This window comes from Ptychodera flava, chromosome 19 (genome assembly GCF_041260155.1).
Source record: "Ptychodera flava strain L36383 chromosome 19, AS_Pfla_20210202, whole genome shotgun sequence".
NCBI classification, from domain to species: Eukaryota; Metazoa; Hemichordata; class Enteropneusta; family Ptychoderidae; genus Ptychodera; species Ptychodera flava.
In genome coordinates this window covers 32193752-32218295 of record NC_091946.1, presented here as the reverse complement: position 1 = coordinate 32218295, position 24544 = coordinate 32193752, and the positions used below count along the sequence as shown (strand labels likewise).

The following is a 24544-nucleotide window of genomic DNA, read 5'->3' as shown; positions in this document are numbered from 1 at the left end:
GAAAGAAAATGCTTTGTTAGCTTTGAATATTTTGGCTTTTTTTTGGCTGAAAATGTCCTAACTCGCCTCTAGAGAGAATTTCGTTGACTTTGCTGTTAGGGGAGTGTCCATCAGTTCTGCAAGGAACAAATTAATTTTGTTGAATATCTGTCTCTCCGAGAATCTACGTGCACAGTCACATGTAGCCCTCTACGTTTTCTTCGAAAATCATGCACTTAACAAGGGTAGCACTGCCTCTTTCGGAACCATCTCTGGGGAAGAAATGTCGTGAATCTATTGATTTCCCCCCAAAAACATAGGGCTGCACAAAATGTCCATCCTCAGGGTCAGGGTTAGGGTGTCTTGGGCCAAACACAGTGTTCTTCTGGTATGGTTTATTATTTTAATACGTTTGACTATGATATGTATTGCCATTAAGAAAACTGCTAATCTTTGGTGTCTTGGTCTTATGTCAGCACTGGTTTTGTAACAATTTCTTTTTTCCTTCGCCGTGTTACGTATTTGTCCCTTGACAATCTTCGTCACTGTATTGCGTCTATTATCAGATGCGTTTGATTGCCTAATACGCAAAAGCAAGCAAGGATAAATTACTAATCTGTGGACGCTGTCACGAGATTATTACCGCATTAATTTTGACAAAGGCAACAACTCCACGGCTTCGAAAAGCGTTCTGCAGCCCAAAGAAGCAACCGACGACCCCATCAATTGAGCTGTTCCCGTTTCGACACTTTACAAAACTGCTGGCGTTTGTAAAATTGGGAAGTGTTTATCATAAAGGAGGTTTCATAGGTTTTCTGGACACGGCCTTTGAGTGTTTTCCCCCCTTTCTTCTGTTATACCTTGCTGGTGCGTTCGTTGTTGACTTTGTCAAAGTTAATCCGGTGATAATCTGATGACAGCGTCCACAGATTAGTAATTTACCCTTGCTTGCTTTGGCGCATTAGGCGATCAAACTCTTCAGATAATAGATGCAGCATGGTGATAAAACGTTTACGGAAGATTGTCAAGGTTGCTAAAACACAATAGGTTGGTAGAATAAACCTTTATTGGCAATACAACAAAAAACCTACCCATCCAAAGGTACGATCACGTAGGCGACCCCTATGAAAAAAAAGTAGGATGCACCATATACTGTACTGTTTGCACCAAGGAGCAATGATTAATGAACTCTTGATCAACTTTTGATCAAAGAAGTAATGACAATCTCAGACGAGCGAAACAGCATTATCTTGATAATGAAATGCATTCGCTGTTTTTTTCAGTCTGGTCCCCTGACCCACTTTTACCGCTAGCTGCGCTTCTAACGAAAATAGGGACAGGTATGGGCTATTCTAAGAATGGTTGTATTGGTCAAAACCTTTGGAGAGTAGAAGACGGGGGTGGACTTGAAAGTTTTGCTTTGCCTATAGGGGACCTGTCAATTTCGGTTCCCTTTCTTCACGATTCCAAGGTTGGGTGGGTATTCAATGAAAATTAAATAACACTTTATGGTCATCCAATTGTTCTAATGTTCGTAATAATTTAACTAGATCTAGACCCATTTTGTCGCATTTTATTACTTTGTCTCTAAAAAATCTAAAAATGTATGAATGTTCGTAAAAAAACAAAGAAGTGGACAGAAGCTGCAACTTTTGGTAATTTTTTCAATATACTTTCAAATACTTAACAGCTTCTTGTTATCTCCCTACAGTATGCTGAAACACACAATATTCAGTTTGTCAACGAAAGTCTGCATATATGATATTAGATGATAATTGAATCAAAATTCACAGTCGAAGTCATTTGTCAACTATACAAATGCGGGGTACATATTCACAGGCTGTTATTGCAAGCTGAATACTCGACAGTTCAACTCGCTGTACGAAAAAACAAGAATGCAGTTGTATAAACTGAACAAAATTATTCACAAAATTATCAAAGTTAATACAGCTACTGCCTTGCTACTGCCTACGGGCAGTGTCACTGCATTCAGCAGTGACAGAGCCAGTTCTGACTATTGAATAGCTGAAGAAGAGTGTCATGTGACACTCATGCGCACAAGATCAGGCCTGAAAACGACACATGGAATACCAGGAGACTTGAAAGTTATCCGGCATTTTTGAATGCAGGCATATGAGAATAATCAAATATAAAGGAAAAAGGTATGGGTCAACATGCTTGGTTTACAAAATTTTCACATTCTTATCGTAAAATAACACAAAAGTAAAGGTTTGGAAGTAAAGACTCCAATTTAAATGAAAAAAATGTGTGATCAAATGGAATTATTTTAATTTTACCAAATTTTCAATTATTACACAAAAAAATTCAGTGATTAAAACTCTTATTTAATGGAATATTTTACTTTCCAGTATTGCCAATTTTGTAAAAACTTATAAGTAGCCTCTAATGTAGCCAGTAATTCATTATTTGCACACTCTCTCACGATTGTCATTTTATGTGCTCGTCAACAGGTGTCATTGACCTTGCCAGAGTTTGATCAAGTCGGCTTTGAATGATAAATAAAAAGAAAGCTCCACTGTGTTTGAAAGTAAAGAAATATACTACTTGCCTTAGGAATATGGCTCTACAAACTGCTTATAACAGGTAGTGTTGGACATTTGCGAGCAGGACTGCCCAATACATGTTTATTTTTTCTTTGCATGCATCCCTAATAATTTATGCGGCTATACGATAATTCGGGAGACTTGAAAATGTTCAATCATACAAACGGGGGACTTGGGTATCAAGGGGGGGGGGTCTGAAAAAATAAGATTTCAACGGCGATTCCTCCAGCCCCGCCCCCGCCCCCCCCCCTTTATGAACGCAGCCTGACTGGGCGAGAATCGTCACGCGTGTGACGTAGAACAGGACGGATAAAAAACCTTAATTACCCCTGTTCTACGTCATCAACCGGAACTTTTTCTCTGCACATGCACGCCGCGGAGCTCTCCATGTTGCCTACAACGCCGCTAAGGGTTCATACACCTGATCATCCTAGTGTTTCATAGTGTTTCCTTCAAACAATTGTGAGATTTATCAAAATTCAAGAACCGACCCAGGTCAGTAACAGTGTGACGTAGAGCGGGACGGATAAAAAATAAGATTTAGTTCTACCGGATTCTTTTTCTTGCAGGCTTGCAAGCACAGATCGATCTGTCGCGATCGAATAACGAAATGTTGGTGCGATTAATTCAGACATGGAAACATGGAAGGCATGTCCAACGAAATTGCGAGTCTCTATAAATCTTTAGCTATTTCCGAGAATCGAATGGGGTGCCGTCGATCGATTTAATAGCTTACGATAGAACGCGCCTCAGTGTGCAAATTTGGTACTAGAGAAACAAATTACATAATGTTTACCAATACTTGAAAATAGGCCTGTGTTATTCTTTAAGGAAACAAATTCCTAAGTTTCACAAAATTAGCCCCAACAAGTGGTAGGCTAAAATAATATTGTAAAAGTTTTGAGTCCGAATATCTGTTCCCGAGGCTCGTTCTCAAAAGTTAACCTACACATTTCAAGAGATATATTGACTTTCAAGATAATCCCGGAGAGAAACAAGGAACGTCGTCCTGCTTTGACAGCGAGATCTCTTGATCTTCTATGTGAGAAAGTGGCTCCGTCTATGGAGACTTTAATGAATACATGTGCCATGTGATTCCATGGAGATCAAGTGTGGTTAAGTGATGTTGACGTCGGTTATTTTAACTGCATTTCAGTAAAAGATAGACTGAATCTTTGAGTCTAAATAAAAGTGGAAGTTATAATTCCTCTGAACAATGAAGAAAGGTGCCTCTATCATTTGAACCCTGATTTTAATTGTTCATTTAGTAAGAGAATGGACGAAAGTTCCATTCAGGAAATTTGAGTAAAAGTTTAAATCTTTCACTTTCGAGGCGCATACCACCTTAAAAGCCACAATTTTTGGGTTGGTCCGTACGCATTTTCGGTGACACGTGCATTCATTTAATGTTCATAAGAGGTTCACGGGAAATGTGGATAATATATAATATACTATTGCCTGAATACATAGGTTTATGTGCCCGAGAGCAGGTGACAATTTGCCCGACGCCAGGAGGGCAAATTGTCTCCTGCTGCGAGGGCACATAAACCCATGTATTCAGGCAATAATATTTGTATTACATGCCTCTTCACAGTTAATAGTATATGACATTTAGTTACATGTAGGACATTTTCAAACATTTTTACCATTATCGAGCAGCATCAAACAGATTTTAACGAAAATCAAAATAGAAGTACGTGTATGGCTATTTTACATCTAGCGTTAAGCGTCTACTTTGACGTCGCAAACGTCGAAGGGCTTCACTGGACCCTTACCATGAAAACCGGTCAGTACATCGTTCACAGGCCCGCTAACTCCCGGATGTTCCTATTCAAATCAATGCACTCACATCAAGGCATGTAATAAAAGAGAATCCGGTCCCACAGCGTACCGGCCCCCGCGACGACTTGGCCCACGACCCACTGTTGATCACCATTTCTAACTTCTCTACGTGGCAAGAAATAGTCAAATGACAGGAAACAATAGACAAAACGAGCGGTTTTTCGCGGCATTTAGCAGGAAAATTGCACGGGTACACATAGGGACGTATCGAGAGATCCTGTGCACGGTCATGGCAGTGATCCAACGGCTAGCTATTATTGGCCTACTGGTGCTACGCAAACTTCGTTGTTGTACCTCCTGATTGCCGGGTAGCCATATACCCGATTCTCTTGACACGGACGTTCATGCAGACCACGGAACATATGCTTCTTGCTGCAGCGGGCATTGCTCTGACAGCTGTAGATTTCTGTAGCTTGCGTTATTGTCAATTGTACTCCTGTTGGGCCTCTTGAAATGAAAGCTCTCGTTCTTGCTAGCGATGTCGTAGACTAGAGCCCGGTCATTGATAGTCTGTTGGCATATACACGCGTACAGGTAAGTGTTTAGCTCCATGGCTCGAGCGATAACAGTAGCCGAGCCCCATTCAACTGATTCAAGAAAGTCATGATCAAATGTGATCTCAATCCAGCGTGTAATTACTAGATTTGGTAAGTTGGTATGCTTGTGACAGATCAGCCGCCATTTTAACAAGCGGCAATATCGCAAACATTATAATCAACCCGTAACGTATAGTGCGGCATTCTTGGATATGTTGACAACAGGGGGGGGACCCCCTCAGGAGCATGCGCAGCGCGACGACCACTGCGCTTTAAGGCGGTGAAAATTTGTTTTACTCCGCGTCCTAAATTCAAAATTAGCCCCAACAAGCGGTAGGGTAAATACTATGGTAAAAGTTTTAGAGTCCAAATATCTGTTCCTAAGGCTCGTTCTCAGAAGTTAATCTACGCATTTCAAGAGACGTGTTGACTTTCATGATCAACCTGGGAGCGAAACGAGGAACGTCGTCTTGCTTTGCGAGATCTCGTTCTTCTCTCTGCGACAGGGGCCCCGTTTATGGAGACTTTAATAAATGCATGTACCCTGTGATTCTATGGAGATCAAGTGGTTTTAAGTGATGTTGTCATCGGTTATTTCAACTGCATTCCAGTAAAAGAGGAAGTTATAATTCCTCTGAACGATGAAGAAAGGCGCGCGTCTAACTATTGTTGCAGACCATAAAACTCATGACCCCCTTCAACTTATCTTCTTTCTGCCTGAATAGGAAGTCTTTAAGTTTGATTTAATTTGGCTTCCTAACCTCGTCAATCGTCTTTTCACAACAATTTCATTGCTAAAATTGCCATTTCCAAAAACAAACAGTTAAATTGATACAGTCGTGTCTCCTCGAGCGTCACATATCTTCATGCCTGGCTTCACTTCACTCTAACCTTACGAAAGCGACAAACCAAACCTACGTACATTGCAATCGCGTACGTACAACATTATACGCTTTCGTTAACTCACCATGATTATCGTGTCTCGTAGTCGTACCCATTACTAGTCAATCAGTTTTCAAAGTTGAATCTCGTATTTTGACAAATCGTTCATTAAATGGAAACAACACACAAAGTATTTCAGTGAAAAAAAATGCGCAAGACGTAGGAAATGTGTCGCGAGGTCAACATTTTAGAACAACTACGTTGGTAAACCAAGGGTCAATTGTCATGGTGGTCTCGCTGCAGGCTGAAGAAGGCAACGATATCAACATCGGCTTATCGGTTGAAAATCAACAAAATACATTTCACTTTCACTTAACTCTTACAAATTTCTTCATTATGCATGTTTTGGACTACGAAAATCTCAACCGCGGGCTCCACTGTTAGCGTTTGGCATGACACAATGCCACAATTACTCCATCGCTACGTTCAATTTAAGTTCACAATCGCGATCAATTTGGTCAGCGAATAGTTCCACTTTTCCGTACAATATTCTCAACAAAATGGTAAAATCTGCCAATTCTATCACTCAGAGGGCTATAGCTTTCCGATAATATAATGGTCTTCTGTGTTCAATGGGCGGAAAAGTTTTCAAAGCTTCTCTCATTGACTGCACAGCAGCTGATGAGGGGTTACCTGATGATATCCTGGGCGTCATGAAGATTTAATAGGTTGCATATTTTTTCGTACCTGATCCACTGTTCAATCTTTTATAAATCTCTGATTACCGGTAGCTTTTTTCTCGCACTGCTCATTTTGATACTTATTTTTCACGACAACAATGTACAGTCAACTACTATGTACGAAGTAAAATGTTGCTGCGTGTTGCTGCGCGCGACAAAGGTAAACAAAATATAAACTCAATAATTCAGTATATATATATATATATATATATATATATATATATATATATATATATATATATATATATATATATATATATATATATCGAAGTATACAGATGTCCTCGTGGGAAATTACAGTGCTCAATGCAAAAGCAGAGCGTTATAAATAAACAGATTACTTCAAGTACAAAGTAATGAAATCTATTACTTAAGTTTCATGCATCTTGCTATGCTCAGATAGAGTGAAAGGATTACTAGCTCGACACTCTTACCTATATGATTGGGATGAACCATTCTATTTGTAGGTGGTTTTAAAATTAATAATAGGCCTATTTGTTTTGGTGGCGACATTTTGAAACCAACTCAGAGCGTTTGTTTAACAGTGTAGATTTGTCAGCATTGATAATGTGCAGCTTTTCTGATATACAAAGATTACATCGCTTGTTCATGTTAGAGTAGCTCAATGCTTTATCAATGATTGACCATGAAATGTCAAAGTCTGATCCCTTATTTCTTAAGTTCCGTACAGATTTTGACAACTCGGTGTCGTTTTTGTATCTCTCGTTACGGAACGATTTCATGTGATTCGTGTAGCGCGTCTTGAAGGTGTTATCTGTGAGGTCGATATAAACCCTCTCTCCGTTGTCCTCCGTTGATGCTTTGGCCTTGTACACCACGCATTTGATTCTGCATTTGTCGACTACACTTGTCCGGTTCCACGATAAAATAATGATGCTAAAGAGTCTATTTCGACTTTGTTGTACTAGGTTGCCCTTGCTTCACATAGTGCCAAAGAGGGCGCTCTTCATCACTTGCTTAGTGGGTCAGTGCCCCGAATCCTGAATCAATAGGCGCATAGGCATGGCTATAAATCGAAAACGGGTAATTTATTTACATCACTTTACTCGAGAAGACTGTCATATAAGTAGGATGTTCTGAACACGATGGCCCATAGTAACTTGGCCAGCCTGCAACTGTTGCATATGCCCGAGAAAAGCCAAGTGGTCGGTCAACATGAGGGAATTGGCCGGCACAAACCATGTATAGGTAGACTAATCCCCTGAGAGCGGAAAAATTCCGCATTGCCGAATTAACGGCTTATGACTCCCCAGAGAGTAAATAAACTACCGATCAATAGAACAAAAGATCACAATGTTTATGAATATGACATCACCCGTGATATTTGTAGAGCAATCACCGATTGACAGTAAGTTCACACCTCAAGTAAGGTATCTTTTCATATGGAAATGATTTCAAACCTACAGCGTTTGTGCCGGGAATCTTGGCATGAAACAGTCCGGTACTTAGCCCCCTACTGGCGGAATACATTCAGTCATTCTGTATTTAAATGATATTTTTGTCATGTCAGTTGTAAAATAGGAACTAAAAAGTGTCAATTCCAAAAATTGAATACAGTTTTTTGAATGAGCTGTAAATGTATTCCACACTTTATGCATAACCAGATGTCCAGAAACGTAGAAATGTGATTGTGAAATAGTAGTGCATGTTGCTTTCTAAAGCTTAATTTTCAAAGAGAAAACAGAAAAGTATCAGGAACTTGTCATGCTTTTTATATGAACTGCAGATTTCATGTTTAGTACACTTTGCAAAACAGACTTTCAATTTACAGACATCGAGAACACGATTGGAATAACTGGATGGTAAAGTAATGCCGATTTAATCTACAAATGTAATCACATCTGCTTTTCTTTTTATATTACACACTTGTTTTTATGAGTAATTTGCAACATTGCAACATTCAGCTATACGGCACCAAACACTTTTGAGAAATTTTAAAAATATGAAAATCCAATTATCCCAAATTAGTTCCAATCGTGTTCGAGATATTTCTTACACAAGCTTATATCTCTGTTATATTAAAGTACTGCGCCTGAAGGGCGCGCAGAAAAATATTAAACATCCAGATATCTCTGATATATATGTCTGATATATTAAAGTTTCGCGCTTGGAACTTGGGCTCTGAAAAATATGTCTTATTATTATTAAGGGCGCGCCAATAAATGCAACTGAATGATGAAATCTGTTCCTTGGACGATGTATTTTAGGCAAGTATGAGCAATCTTTTTTTCCCAAGCCCCCTCTGGCTGAATTTTGTTTTCATTGACATTCGCTGAGAATTTTTTTTGAAAATCTTCCAGACCCCCCCCCCCCCAGGATATCAAATGGTCTACCCCTAAGCAGCTAGCAGTTTAATGGTAAGGGCTGCAGATCTGATTTTAAAATATTCATGAAAACAGCCTACCTCTTCTTGGAAAGTTCGCATAAATTACTGGAAATCGAACCAACGGATTTTACACCTCGATGCTGTTGTTTTTTCCGTCAGTGGGGCCGGCTACTCGTTTTTGGTCAATGACGTTTAAGCGTACGGAACTTTGAAAGTATGTTCTGTTGATCGTTGACAGTGATACATCGAATCACTGATGTGATTTGGTGAGCACTAGCTTAAAACTACCATGAAAACAGTGAGACATAATCATTTTCATTGCCATGGTTTGTGGAGTGACCGTGATGAAACGGACCTAATACTAGTCAGAATGGGGAAATTTCATTCACAACGTCAAGACAGCCAGTCACAAACGAGATCAAATAATATGGTGAATCATTCAGATATGACAGCTTGAAAACCAAGAAATCATGAAATATCTTACCTACTGCTGAAGTAAACCAAATAACACCGTAGGAAATGTATGGCTTCTATTCTGGTCGATTAAAAATTAGACGCAAATGTTCAATGGCAGACTCGTTGAGAGAAAAGTGCCCTTGCGCACATGAAAGACGTGTTGTGGGGTAGCATATAGATAGATAAGATATAGATAAGATATAATTACAAAGCAGACGTCAGTGAGCATAGTAGGACATTTCAAACATCTAATTGAAGATAGACTGTCCTCATTTCTCAGCCTTTAGTCAGGAAACTTATCAAATGCAGTAAAAACAATATGTTATTTTCACAAATTTTCACTCAACATTGTAACTTTTCGAAAGCTACAGTTCGTTAATGCAAGACGTTGTAACAAACACCAAATAACACCGTAGAAAATGTGTGGCTTCTATTCTGGTCGATCCAAAATTAGACGCAAATGTTCCATGGCGCACTCGTTGAGAGGAAAGTGCCCTTGCGCACACGAAAGACGTGTTGTAGGGTAGCATATAGATAGATAAGATATAGATAAGATATAATTACAAAGCAGACCGTCAGTGAGCATAGTAGGACATTTCAAACATCTAATTGAAGATAGACTGTCCTCATTTCTCAGCCTTTAGTCAGGAAACTTATCAAATGCAGGCGAGTGTGAGACAAAATATCCCCAACGAGTGTGAGAAATCTGATCCCAGGTCCTTGGTGTGTGAGATTCTTTTTCTCACATGACCACAAAATGCGTTAAGTTCATATTGAACACGTACAATATTATCAAAAATCGTGACAACTCTGTCGTCTGCCGCTGTACTTTGACCTGCTTACGTTGTAGTTCTAGTCCGTGTGTTACTCGTCGTGCCATTGGATAACATTTTGCGCGTGGAACAAAACAGACTGCTTATCATCCAATCAGAGGTCGTGTAATATTTACTGCAGAGTGTGGGACGGTTTCTGAGAGTGTGGGATCGATTTATCCCACACTCTCGATCCCGCACTCCCAGCAGCCAGGAATGTGAGAATAATAGAATCTCACACCCCCAAGGACCTGGGATCAGATTTCTCACACGAGTTGGGGATATTTTGTCTCACACGAGCCGCAGGCGAGTGTGAGACAAAATATCCCCAACGAGTGTGAGAAATCTGATCCCAGGTCCTTGGTGTGTGAGATTCTTTTTCTCACATGACCACAAAATGCGTTAAATTCATATTGGACACGTACAATATTATCAAAAATCTGGACAACTCTGTCGTCTGCCGCTGTACTTTGACCTGCTTACTTTGTAGTTCTAGTCCGTGTGTTACTCGTCGTGCCATTGGATAACATTTTGCGCGTGGAACAAAACAGACTGCTTATCATCCAATCAGAGGTCGTGTAATATTTACTGCAGAGTGTGGGACGGTTTCTGAGAGTGTGGGATCGATTTTTCCCACACTGTCGATCCCGCACTCCCAGCAGCCAGGAATGTGAGAATAATAGAATCTCACACCCCAAAGGACCTGGGATCAGATTTCTCACACGAGTTGGGGACATTTTGAAAATATCCCCAACGAGTGTGAGAAATCTGATCCCAGGTCCTTGGTGTGTGAGATTCTTTTTCTCACATGACCACAAAATGCGTTAAATTCACATTGGACACGTACAACGTTATCCAAAATCGTGACAAGTCTGTCGTCTGCCACTGTACTTTGACCTGCTTACTTTGTAGTTCTGGTCCGTGTGTTACTCGTCGTGCCATTGGATAACATTTTGCGCGTGGAACAAAAAAGACTGTTTATCATCCAATCAGAGCTCGTGTAATATTTACTGCAGAGTGTGGGACGGTTTCTGAGAGTGTGGGATCGATTTTTCCCACACTGTCGATCCCGCACTCCCAGCGGCCAGGAATGTGAGAAATTATCTGTCACGCTTGCCAATGAAACCATTTTAATGCTGAGCATATAAGTCGGGTATTGATATGAAATGCCTGTTTTGCAAAATCTGTGGATAGTTACACTTTATACAACCTGTTTGAACAATTTAGCGTTTTGAAGGAAGTTCAAATAACAATTTCGTTCTCGTACTTTTGCAATTCCAAATTTAATTTTCAGAAGGGGATAGGTTGTCTTTGTTAATTATCGACGGCCTCTTATTTAATTTATCAAAAAAATAAAAAGAAAATTTTGATGAGCAGCGTACGATTTATTGACATATGGACGACGAGCAACAAGTGACGTACGTCTTGATGTACGTGATACACTCATTTAAAAGAAAATATTGCTTCATGTGCTGTGACATTCAAGTTTGCAATATTTACATGTAAGACGCTTCTAGACTGTTATTCAATCCAATAGACTACGTGATCCTTGATTAATGCTAGTGAACGACTGATGTTTGTCGATGTAGTTTTTGAGTGACCGACAACCTTTGAGTGACGGCTAAGATCGTAGTCAATATTAAACCCTGACACAAAGAAAGTCCGATGCAAGGAGTTAAAATCGTTTATTAGGTGTTTTTCTGTATAAAAGGTGATGTCAAAATTTCACATAACATGTTGAGTCTCAAGATAGGAAATGAAACAAGTACCTTGATTTTTAATTTGTTAATCAGTCCACCTAGTTCCTCTCTACATTCATTTATTCACGAAAACTACTCATATCAAATATTCTGTTAGTTTGTCGCTTGTTGGAGAAAACTCTTCAACTGATTTATTGATCAAGAGATATTCATGATGCCTATCTAAGAATTGGAGTGCAGTTCGTATAATGTTTGCAGTGAATAACGAAACTCTGCTATACTGTAGTTAAAAATTGATACAGTTATTAGATAACTAAACTCTACTATACTGTTGTAAAAATTGATTTCTGTCAAAAAACTAAGAAACCGAGTCCTGCAGATCGAACAAGCTAAATGCTCTGTGTATTTATTTGGAGAATCAGACAATGATCTAATGTTGATAAAAACATAAAAAGATAACATAAAAATAACATTGTTTTGCGAAAAGTCAACGGGGAAATATATTTAGTTTTTGAAAGAATATCCTCCAAATATTCGAGCACATGCACATCCCTTTGGCGTGGTCGAGCAACTTTGGATCAATCTTGAAAAAAATGTACTCGATTCTTCCTCAGCTTGAATTCGGAATATCTTTTCAGTGGTAGGGTACGTGATGTTTCTTTCAACAGTATCTGAAGTAAAACAACGCATATATCTTCGCGCCACATATTACGGAAATCATCGTTAGTATTCCAGCCCAGTGAGATGCAGCTTTTGCTTCTTGTCGATTTCCAGCATTAATAGCGTTCTGAACCTATTGATAAAATGGGTATATTGAAAAAGGAAATATTTGAATCCATTCAATACAGATTTTGCCAACGATATTTGGTTGGATAGATTGTTTCACAAATAATATAATTCTAGTATTGTAGTTCGTCTGGCTGCACGCTTGGCCGGTGGCTGTTGTCGAGCTGCGCAGGCTCATGATAATGTCCCCCCCCCAGTTCCAGAGCTGAATGCTGGCCTACCGCACGTGGATGCACCACAGCAATTTTTCGTAGCCTTTCTCGAAGCAATTTTTCCCTTCCCTTCTGCAGATTCAATTTTTCAAGCATTTTGCCAGCAGCATTTTTTTCGACAATCCCCGACCCCCCGAAATCAAATGGGCCATCCCTAAGTTACGGGTTGGCTACAATATGTGCGATATTGCCACTTGTTAAAATGGCAACCGATCTGTCACAAGCATACCCACTTATCAAAGGTAACACGAAATAAAAGGTATATTAATCTTAGTTAAATATCTGCTTAATATTGAACGGGAATTACACACTATATTGGAATCACATTTGGTCATTGGGCTTGGCTACAGTTATCACTCCAGTGTACTTGATAACACGTTTTAATATACCCAAATACTATCAAATGATAGTGACTCTAGTCCACGACATGGCTAGCGAAGACGAGAGATCTTATTCCAGAGGCAAAAACAGGGGTCCAGTAGACAATATCTGCAGCAAGTAGAATCTGTTCCGTGGTCTGCGTGATCATCGGTGGTCAAGAGAAACAGACAGACAGACAGACAGACAGACAGATATATATATATATATATATATATATATATATATATATATATATATCTATATATATATATATATATATATATATATATATATATATATATATATATATATATATATATATATATATATATATATATATATAGAGGCCAATTGCATTGTCAAAAATTGCTTCGAAAGTCATGGAATTTGTAATTTGGGCAAGAATGATTGCTACCTTGATTCATCACACTACCAAGGAGGGTCAGTCAAAATTCCTCAAATTAATCATGATTGGCAAAGGATTACCCAAAATTTCGAGGTTTTCAATGAAATTCAGCCGACCCCACAGGCCGTAAATAATGACGGTTTCCTTATGTTTATTCAAATTATGTTGAAAACAAAAAAGTAGCAGCCCGACGACATTTCCACTTTTATGTACATTATCTACTTTGCTCATGTTAGATTTTCTAACCTTACTTAAGGGGCCGGTCTTTTTGTTGTTATTTTTTGTTCTATATGTCATTCTTGATTCTGGATCGCCATGATTTAATTGAACACAAATGTTGTTCTTACCTCTAACGCCTTATAGATTGCGACCAGTCCAAGGGGGCAACAGAAACACAGACACGCACATACCGCAGAAAACAAATGAGTGTCCGGCGGATTTTCCATCTGCTGATCGCCATACCATTTTGATCGTTGACGTCGTTCGGCTCCGATACGGTCTGTGGGAAGTTAAAAGAAGAGAAGAGAAACTCGTATCACATGAGACAAAAACAAAAGTTGAATTTGGTGCGCCCTAAAGCGAGTGCCGACCATTTTTTAGCTCATGTGTTCACACTATTTGTCTGTCTGTCTTTTGGCCCGATATCTCAAAAGGGCTTATCAGAGAGACTGTGATTTAATACTATTAAAAGTCATTAAGTATTTTACTTCAGCCAATTCCTAATTTGCACGATAAATGAACTTTCCTAATAAGGGATATATATCTTGATTGACTTGACCAACCTGACGAAACGTGCTTCATACATTGAAGATATTATGATACAACATTCGTGAAAATTATTAAGCATTTATTAAGCAAACTCCTAATTTGCATAATTAATGATATATATTTGGGGATATATATTTGGAATGACTCAGCCAAAGTTGATGAAACTTGTTATTTAAACAATGGTGACACTATGGTAACCAAATGTTCCCCTGTATCTAGGCTTTCAAAAAATATATAATTTACGGGGGGATTCTGAGCTTATTTACCACCAGAGAATTGTTAGCTTAATAAGGTCCATTTATTGTCTTGGAATTTTAATGACTTTCCTCATCTTTGGGTATATATCTGAATTGACTCGACCAAACTTGATGAAACTTGCTACATACATTAGTGATAATCTGATTATAATTATTGAAATTCATGAAACATTTTTACTTCAGCCGATTCCTTATTTGCACATTTAATGAACTTTTCTAATTAGGGATATATGTATCTAAAGTGACCTGGCCAAAGTTGATGAAACTTGCTATGTACATTGAAGATACTATGATACAGCATTATTCAAATTCATTAAGAATTTTTACTTCAGCCGATTCCTAATTTTTATTCCTAATAAGTAATACATGCCTATATCTACTTAATTAAAGTTGAAGAAACATGCTATGTACATTGATTATACGTACTAGGTCAAAACAATATTGAAAGTCATTTCTCATTTTCATGTCAGCAAATTGTTAATTTGAATATCTAATGAGCTTTCACAATTGAGCATATATAGCTTGAAGGACACGAGCAAAGGCAATTACATCTGCTCTTTAAACACGTGATACAATGAAATAGTCAAATAAATCAATATGTAAGTGCATTTTGTCGACTTTCAAACGACTTACTACCGGCAAGCCAATTTAAACTGTTTATATCGTTGCCTTCTCCGGGCTGGTGCAAGACCGCCATTACAGTTAACCCGGGTTGTTTACAAACGTTGTTGTTCAAACTGTATCGTGACGACACATTTCCTAAGTCTAACGCATTTTTAACTGAAATAAACCCGTTTACCATGCATGAAACATTTTTCTCAATACTTTGTGGTTTCTCAAAGATAGCGAACTGATGACAAAGTAGTGAACATAAACACTGATTTTTTCCCTGGAAAAGCATTTTAATCTGGAGAAATCTATAAACAAACAAACGAACAAATAAATATGGTAGACAAGTAAAAAATTGTTTAGGCAACACAATCATGCTGTTGCTCCATATACAATAGCTGTCAAGCTACACTAAGTGTATTGCGTTTTAATATATCATCATTTGTAATTTTGTAGAGATGCATTTGCATAGGGATCATTTTTACTATTTAAAATGACCAACTGATTGTTTGTTGTTTATTATTTACATATACGTTACAAGATGCTAAAAATATGTACCTGAACTTTTGTCTTTTGATAAGATTTAAATTTTATACCAGTTTGTATGCTGTCGATAAATTAGATACATTTATATTTTGAACCAACAATGTGCTTTCCAGTTTAATTTTACACCTTTAAATGCAAATTAAAGCATTTCATCGTTCTTGAGAGAATATTCTGAGCATTGTAAATCATAGTTGGTTGTAATTAGTCTGTATAACAGGCGCCTGTCAATAGCAATATTGGCTATAGACATGAGGGCCGATTTTCGCCAAAATTCACCACTTGTTAGTGAAACAATTGTTTCTCTCCCACGTCAATGAAGGACACATTAATCTGGCCTTGTATAAATTACAAAATGCGTTCCAATACGTCACAAGTTCAACTTTTGAACGCGGTAGCGAAAGCCCAGTCATACGAGCTCCCGTATCACCCGAGCAGTAGCATTAGCCAAGGTCCTGTACGTGTTCTGCAACGTATATTTGGCCGATAGATAACAGTTGTACGTTACAATCAAACATTTTAGTGGTGATTAAGTCCGTTTTGCAGAGTAAAGTCGAAAAAATCTAGTTCACGTCACATAACTATCACGACATTCATCGCAATTTTCGATGGCTGTAAACACAGACAGCTCATCGCCTTCAAATACTGTGCTTCAACATGGCTTCTATGGCCGCACTGAAATGTGGCTATTGCAGTGGTGACGATATTCTAAAACGTCGTCAGACGACCCAAAATAACAAGCAGAAATACCAGAAGGAAAACAAATGTAACTTAGGGAGCGTTCAGTTATTATGGTCGGGGAGGGGCCGGCAAATTCTTCCTGCGCATCAGTCAAAATAAATGAACCCCTACCCATTGCACCGAAAAATTGATGACCCCCCCCCCCCCTTTAAAGATGACAAAAATTTCATGACCCCCCCCCTCACATTGCTTTAGTAAAGATATGGATCCATAGAATCCCCCAAAAAAGAGCTTAGATTTTTTCAAATGACCTTCCTTACAAACTCAAAAGGTGTTAAAGCTCCGATTTCCACTTCTGACATGCTATAATTTTGAAATTACCCTTTAAAGGGGTTGGACAGAAATTACTGGTGGGTCGCAATTTTTTGCAAGCGTGTGTGTACAAATTTTGATATTTGGATTTAATTAAAAATCAGCTGTTGATAATGTTGATTCACCGTACATGGTATACATATATTTTCTCATACATGTATGAGAAATCTATGTAATACTTATTCAATGCAAACTATATCTGTGCATTTATAGATATTTGATAATTTACATAAATGTACTTAAATGAAATATGGTTGTTACAACTGGCATGTGGACAAAAAGTTTGACCTTAGAATTTCACCAAAAAATGTTCATCCACTATACATGGGAGTCTATGAGGAAAGTATGAATATTTTTTTTCAATACAAAAATAGGTAAACCCATGTATTTATGTACTTTCGATTATTGATATCAATGTACTTGATTAGATTAGGGTGGTAACAAATGGATGTGTTCGCCAAAAATTGGATTTTGGAATTATACCAAAATGTAGATTCACTGTACATAGGAGTCTATGAGGAAAATGAATATTTTTTTTCCATACAAAACTATCAAAATCTGTGCATTTAAAGACATTTGATAATTCATTTTAATGGTTAAAGGTTGATATGTGTGCAAGAAATTGGATTTTGGAAGTTCACCGAAATGTTGATTCACCAAACATTGGAGTCAATGAGAAAACTAAGAATAATTTTTTTACAATGCTAAACTAAATTAATTTGTGCTTTTATAGGTGTTTGATAATTGATACAAATGTACTTGATTCAAATAGGGTATTTAAAAGTTCAGATGTGGACAACATTTATGAAATATTTAAATTTTTTTTATTATTATAATATTGTAATTTCACCTAAAGTATAATTCACTTTTCATGGTACTAGTAGTCCCAGTACAGGTAACTGTTAAATAATTTCCCTGACAAAACTTGCTATATCTCTAATATGTAAGTAATAGGAATTGTCCATGGCCCCCAGTGCAGTGAGCTTGATTTACAATAAGACAAGCCTCAGAGTTGTCAAGTCAAGATGTTCATGTGACAGATAATTATACTTTTGTTCAGATTTACAGGTGAATAACTTCAGAGAATGAAATCATGCAACGAATCATTTTTATCTCCCAGAATATTTCTGAACACTGAAACTGCTTTTTGACGGGACGGATACTTATGAAAATTAAGTGACCCCCCTCTGAGCTGTTTGAAAAATACATGACCCCCCCCCCCTTTGCAGTTTTTAAATTTGAGGTGACCCCCTGGATTTTGCCGGCCCGCCCCCGGCCATAATAACTGAACGCTCCCTTAAGCGAAGTAAAGCTTGCGGCAGGGACCGAGAGAAGATCATAAAAGTTTCAACTAACAATTGGGCTCCAACACTGTAACCTTTGACCAAGATCGGTCGATGTTCCAAAGTTATTACCTGATTAACGGGTGTCAGAGGAATGTAGTTGGATGGTTGTTGTTGTATCACAGACATAGGCTGCCCAACTACGTTCGAAGGATCTGTTGGTGATAAAAACAAAGAAAACTGGTTGTTACCTGCTACATATAGCATGATCAGGAAAATGTTTGCGTGATGGAGTTGAAACATTTAATCATCGTATTTTTGATGGAATGGGGAAGCTGAATACAATTGTCTCGATTTCTGAATCCAGAAAATGATGAAACAAGGAAAGAAAGAGAAGAGTATTCCCACCACCTTAGTACAGGTGCAGCCAATGAACAATGCACTTTTAAAGGGGTCCTTACTATGATAAGATATATTGTACATGACAAGTAATGTGAACTGACTAATTTTAAGTCAAGAGGGTAATTAATTAGCTGTTCATAATTTGCCCTCCCACTGAAAATTTTTCGACTTACCCTGCCGCACTCAAACTTCATTTTTACCCGCTCCCTACATATTTTTGCCTGTTTCCCTCCCACTGTGAATGTTTGAAGCTCCCTGTCCTGTGGCGAAAAAAAACGTGCCGGTTTCCCCCGCCCTGGAAAAAAAATCCCGTCGAAATTTTATCCTTCCATTTCCCCTGCGGACATGAAGCTACGCTACCATGTGATGAAAAAAAATCTGTCGATTTTCCCTGCCCTGAGAAAAAAAATCCCCTGAAAATTAACATTCCCATGCAGAAACATACTGCACTGGCCTTCTATTATTTGGTTTCCATCTCGCAGTACATATAGTGAGATTTGGGGTCAATCGATAGGCTAAGGAGTCTGTCAGGAGTAACCTTAAAAAGTATAAGTACTTGCCCTGCGTCCCCATCCCCGGAAACACCACGGCTGAAATTCCCCTAGCCTGTCCCCGTTTTAAAAGTAACTTCCCTTTCTCGTTTTTCGCCAAGCCCTGTCTCAAGGACAATAAACCAATATTTGCCCTGCCCGACAAAAAAACTAAAATTTGCTCCCCTGCCACCTAAACATATGTCCACTGCCCTAGTAAAAATGAAATTTCCCCTCCCTTCAAAAAAATGCTTCCGAAATAGCTTTTTGATGAAGAGCTTCGTTGGTTGCACCTGTTAGTAGCCATGAGCTATTTAAATCTAAGGCTCGCCTACCTTTGTCACCTTGGTAACGGGTGTCAGAGGACTGTTAGGGTGGCGGACATGCTGAAATCAAACGGTTCAGGATATAAAGAAAATGCCTCCGCCTTCGTCGACTGCGCTCATGTGTTTCCCCTTTCCTGTGTACTGCCAGTATAGTAGTGTTTATTAATGAAAACGGATGACGTGATTCAGGACAAATAAAGATGGGATCACGTGACGTCCGGTCTTTTATTTCGATTTGACAAAAAGAAGTACTTCATCGGAAAAAACTTTCATGACAGCTTTTCCCACACAGATTTAGACTGATTTATGGCCGATTTGGCCGAAATCGGCATACCCACCACTATTAAAATTTATGACGTTACTTAATTTCTTGTTTATGCACACGCTTATCGATGGAAATCTGGCGAATAAGCTATTACATCAGGTTGACAACCCCCACATTTGGGCAGCGAAATCAGATAATCTTTGCAAGGAGCTTCCTCAATGCTCTTTGTAAGACAGTTGCGATTCTAAATAATGTTTGTTTCACTAATTTCCCTAAAATTACAACACTGACGCTCATCAAACAGGGAAAACTATGCAGAACTAGCAAAGCCTTGTGTAATGACATTCAAAACACAGGGAGCATGCAATGACCAAGATATTCCATAATTCTTGCCGTATGCATGGAGGTACTAGCTCCGCTCCTAGTCCATGACTAACCATGGAGGTAAAAGAGAACTTTTGCCTCCTTGGACTGACGTACGCGTGACCTAAAAATAAAGTCAGGGGGGTTACTATTAAAGTAATTTTCTGCCACGGTATCAACCGATGCGCGATGGTCAGCTATTAGCCCTACGGCCGGTATGAGTCAAGAGTGCTCGGCTATGACTACGTCGTAGCCGTATTATAGCCCTGCCACGCAGAGCGGAGTAACGCGTGTGTAGACGCCAAAGAAGTAGCCGAGGCCCTTCTTTTATTGTACATGTGGTCTTTGGTCCTTGCAAACTTTGCAGCCACCTAAGTCTGTGTATGGTGATTTCTGTTCGTCCACAGTGTTTCCCTCTATTGTGGTGCAGGGTAACATAGTGAACGGAACATGTACACAAAGGTCCACACAGCATCGTACCTATGGTGCATCAGAAAAACATGAGAATTTTTTTCTCTTTAGAGAGGGATTGAATGCATACAATTAGTTGCAACTTTTTAGAGAACACAAACTGACCCTGAATCATTTCCTCTAGTATTAACAATCCATGTAGCACAGACCTTGTCCGTGATGTAGGGGACATCATAGTTTTTACTCCATGGATCCACTATGTGGATTGGTGGTACACAATGGAATTTAGTTTCGTTTCCTTTTTCCGGCGCAACCACGTGTGTTGCAAATTTGATTGTATTTTTATCTATATGACCGCCACCAACTGAACAATATGCTGTCGATTTGTTGCTGTTCTAGTACCCCTGCCCCCCTCCCCATCCACAACGGCTTTTCTATATTCTCGTCGCGAAACATCTGGGTTTTGGCGTGGCGATGGAGTCATTTGTTGCATGGAGTTACCTCCATATTTGTTCACAGGCGACCCAGGCACTATAATAAGCTTATTATTGAGTTATTCTCACTGTTTTCTCTGTCAGTTCCCCTCCTTTCTTCATCACAGTCTCTCTATGGATTTTCGTTTTTTCAAATATCTGTAGACATTTTTAAAATTGCTTTTGTTCATTTACTTTTTAAAGTGTATTTTAAGCGTCTCTGATCACTGTTTATGTGGATTTAGACTCTATAGAAATAAAATATTATTATAAATTATTATCATTATTATATGGGACTGTGTCTCCCATGCTCTGACTGATTGAAGTAAATAAAATATACGGTTATATAACCTAACCTAGCCGCTTGACTCTTTATTCACTTTACACCCCATTACAAGGACGTTTATCTCTCATATACACATCTTGTAATTAATTAGTCAACACAACTAATTATGCTAATCCGTAGACTTATCAAGGGTTGGACAACATTGGAAAGATAGAGATGTAAATGAAAAATGAGTTTTAGTAACCTTTCTATCTTTCGCGATGTTGACCAACCCATAAAATCTGATTTCATGACTTAGATCTGCAAGACAAGAACTAGAAGACAAAGGGGAACTTTTCATAGGCTTTGCTGAAAAAAATGCTTTTGATATTTTGTTAGCAATGGAACTTTTCATTGTGTGTTCTGAAATAAAATGCTTTGTTAGTTTTGAACATTTCGGTTGTTTTGGCTGAAAATGTCCTTATACACATTTAGACAGAATTTCGTTGACTTTGCTGTAATAAGAGCGTTCATCAGTTCTGCAAGGAACAGATCAATTTTGTTGAATATCTGTCTCTCAGAGACGTGCATAGTCAAATGAAGCCTTCTGAGCTTTATATATAAAAAGGGTAGCACTGCGTCATTAGAGATTATCTCTGGTAAAGAGATGTCTTGAATCCATTGGTTTCCAACAAAAAACCATAGGAGCTGCACAAAATGTCCATCCCAAGGTGCAGGGGTGGGTAGGGGTACGGTGTCTTGGGCCTAACACAGTGTTCTTCTTGGTATCATAATGGTTTATTTTATTTTAATACGTTTGACTATGATATGTATTGCCAATAATAATATTGCCAACCTTTAGTGTCTTGTCTTATATCTGCACTGGTTTTGTAACAGTTTCTTTTTCTCCTTCGCCGTGTCACGTATTTTTTCCTTGACAATCTTACGCGAAGTTTTGTCACTGTGTTGCGTCTATTATGTGATGCGTTTGATTGCCTCATGCGCCAAAGCAAGCAAGGGTAAATGAATAATCTGTGGAGGCTATCATGAGATTATCACCATTAACTTTGACAAAGTCAACAACAAACGCACCAGCAGGTGCAACAGAAGAATTTCTGTTACAGATTTGTAATTTACCCTTGCCTGCTTTGGCGCATTAGACGATCAAACTCTTTAGATAATAAATGCAGCAAAATGATAAAGCGTTTACTGAAGATTGTCAAGGGCAGTGCTAAAACACAAAGTTATAATTCCTCTGAAAAATGAAGAAAGGCGCCTTTATAATGAAGAAAGGCGCCTTTGTAATTCCTCTGAACAGTGAAGAAAGGCGCCTCTACTACACCATAAACACTCATGATCCCCTTCAAATTATCTTCTGCCTCGATAGGAAGTCTTAAGCTTGATTTGATTTGGCTTCCTAACCTCGTCAATCGTCTTCTCACAACAATTTCATTGCTGAAATTGCAATTCCCAAAAACAACAGTTTAATAAATATTGTCGTGTCTCCTCGAGCGTCACATATCTTCAGGGATGGCTTCACTTCACTCTGATCGTAAGAAAACAACAAACCAAACCACATGCATTATGTCATACAACTAAAATGCTTTTATTTTTTCTCGACATGTACTGTATAAGTATGTCTGTCATTTTATTATTAAAGTCACGCCTTTCCGTGAGACTAAATAAAATCAGGCAGTAAGTAGCCGCAATTGATTTGAAATTAAATACAAAACAAAGGCTCGCGAAGTACGGAGGATAGTGTGACGTAAAACATTTGGTCACATTAGAGGCGACGACTCGATACGTATACATAGGAACAAATTAAGATAGAATGCTCCGCCAAAGTGAAAGACTAAAACTTTTGTTCAAACTTTTTTAAAGGAAACTTTTAACCTTTCTCTCAAGTATCAAGTATAAAAATCAGTCAAACGGTGATCACCACGCAACGTTTGGCATAACAGAAAAAATAACCTAACCGTTACAGATATTTTAAATTCAAAATGGCCTCCATCCCTGTGTAAACTCCGTGGAGAAAAATAAAATTTTCAAAAAGCTAAGAAGGTAGCTAATTAATTACACCAACAGCTTTTAAATCAACCCTGAAATGGTAGATCAGAAGAAAATTGTAAAAGTTTTATAGTTCTAAAATATGTCGCCGAGGTGGGACGCAGAAAGTGACCATCACATACATGTATGCGGTAACTATGGGCAAGGGCATACACCGATTAGAACTACAAGTCCTTCATGCAGGAAGTCTTAATCAGTGTTACTAGGCTTACACGCAATTATTACAGCTGTACCTTAACCAATAAGACGAAGATATTATAATGATTCATACGGTGAATGCGCATTACACAACATTTCAAAATAGCTAATGAAAGTTGGACAACCCTCAGTCATTTAGTCTGGAAACTTATCAAATGTAGTAAATACAGTATGTTCGCGTAACAAATTTTCACCTGACATTGTAATTTTTTAAGGTTTAATTATAACGCGCTCGGGGACAGATAGCCGGACTCTCAAATTTCTACAATTCTTTTCTGATCATCCACCTGTGGGGCTCATTTCAAATTCTTTGAGAAAGATAAACTTTCAACGTCTTAGTCTTTTCGAAAATCCAAAACTTGATTTTCGCCAATAGAGCTAAAACAGGAATGGCGGCCATTTTGAATTTCAAATATCGCAAAATATCCTATAATTTGTTTCGCTTGTTTCTAAACTTTGTACGGTGACCCCCTTTTTTAATTGTTGATTTGGTTAGAGAATAGATTAAGTTCCATTCAGGAAAGTTTGAGTAAAAGTTTAAGTCTTTCACTTTCAAGGCGTATACTACCTTAAAAGCCACAATTTTTAGGCTGACCCGAGCGCATTTTCGGTGACAACGTGTATTCATTAAATGTTCATAACAGGTTCAGTTTGTGAACCGGGAGATGTTGATAATTAAAACGCGATTAATTAATACAAGCAAAATCAATTGCGATTAGGGGTTTAAGCTGTATTAGCGATTATCCTGCACAACTTCGCGAAGCTTCTTCGGAGCGTATATACTCATGATCTGCCATGGCTACGCTAATCCGCCGGACAATGTACATGCAGGGTACTACCAGTCGGCCCGGAATCATGAATTTGATATGGATTGTTCTTTTTTTAAACTATTGACGGCCTAAACTTCAAAAACCAATAAGAAGTCACAGAAATTACAAGGAAATTCTATTTGGTGGAACGGCGTGCGATTTAGTGACCTCTGATGAGCAAAAAGCGGCATAGATCATGGGGGTTATATACACTCATTTCAATGAAAATTTAGCTACATATACTATGACATTCAAAGATAAGAAGTTTCCAGAGTGTTTTTAAATCGAATAGACTACCTT

General features: G+C 38.4%; 1 protein-coding gene across 6 annotated transcripts in view; it reads right to left on the bottom strand.

Annotated features, from left to right (window-relative positions):
* Window positions 1–24544, bottom strand: part of LOC139119299 (uncharacterized) — an 81996-nt gene that overhangs the window by 40523 nt on the left and 16929 nt on the right. For 2 of the 6 annotated variants that reach the window (XR_011548898.1, XR_011548899.1), the window contains exons 1-2: window positions 19403–19543; window positions 18268–18350 (exon numbers count right to left, since the gene is read on the bottom strand). The exons of 1 other annotated variant lie outside the window; for it this stretch is intronic. Coding sequence is in view for 1 of the 5 variants with exons in the window: in XM_070683046.1 (XP_070539147.1) it covers window positions 18268–18350 (83 nt within the window). In the remaining 4 variants the exon portion in view is untranslated. Of the gene's footprint in view, window positions 1–13967; window positions 14122–18267; window positions 18351–19402; window positions 19544–24544 lie in introns of those variants that run through there. 3 more of the 6 variants (XR_011548897.1, XR_011548901.1, XM_070683046.1) reach the window with 3 other exon arrangements.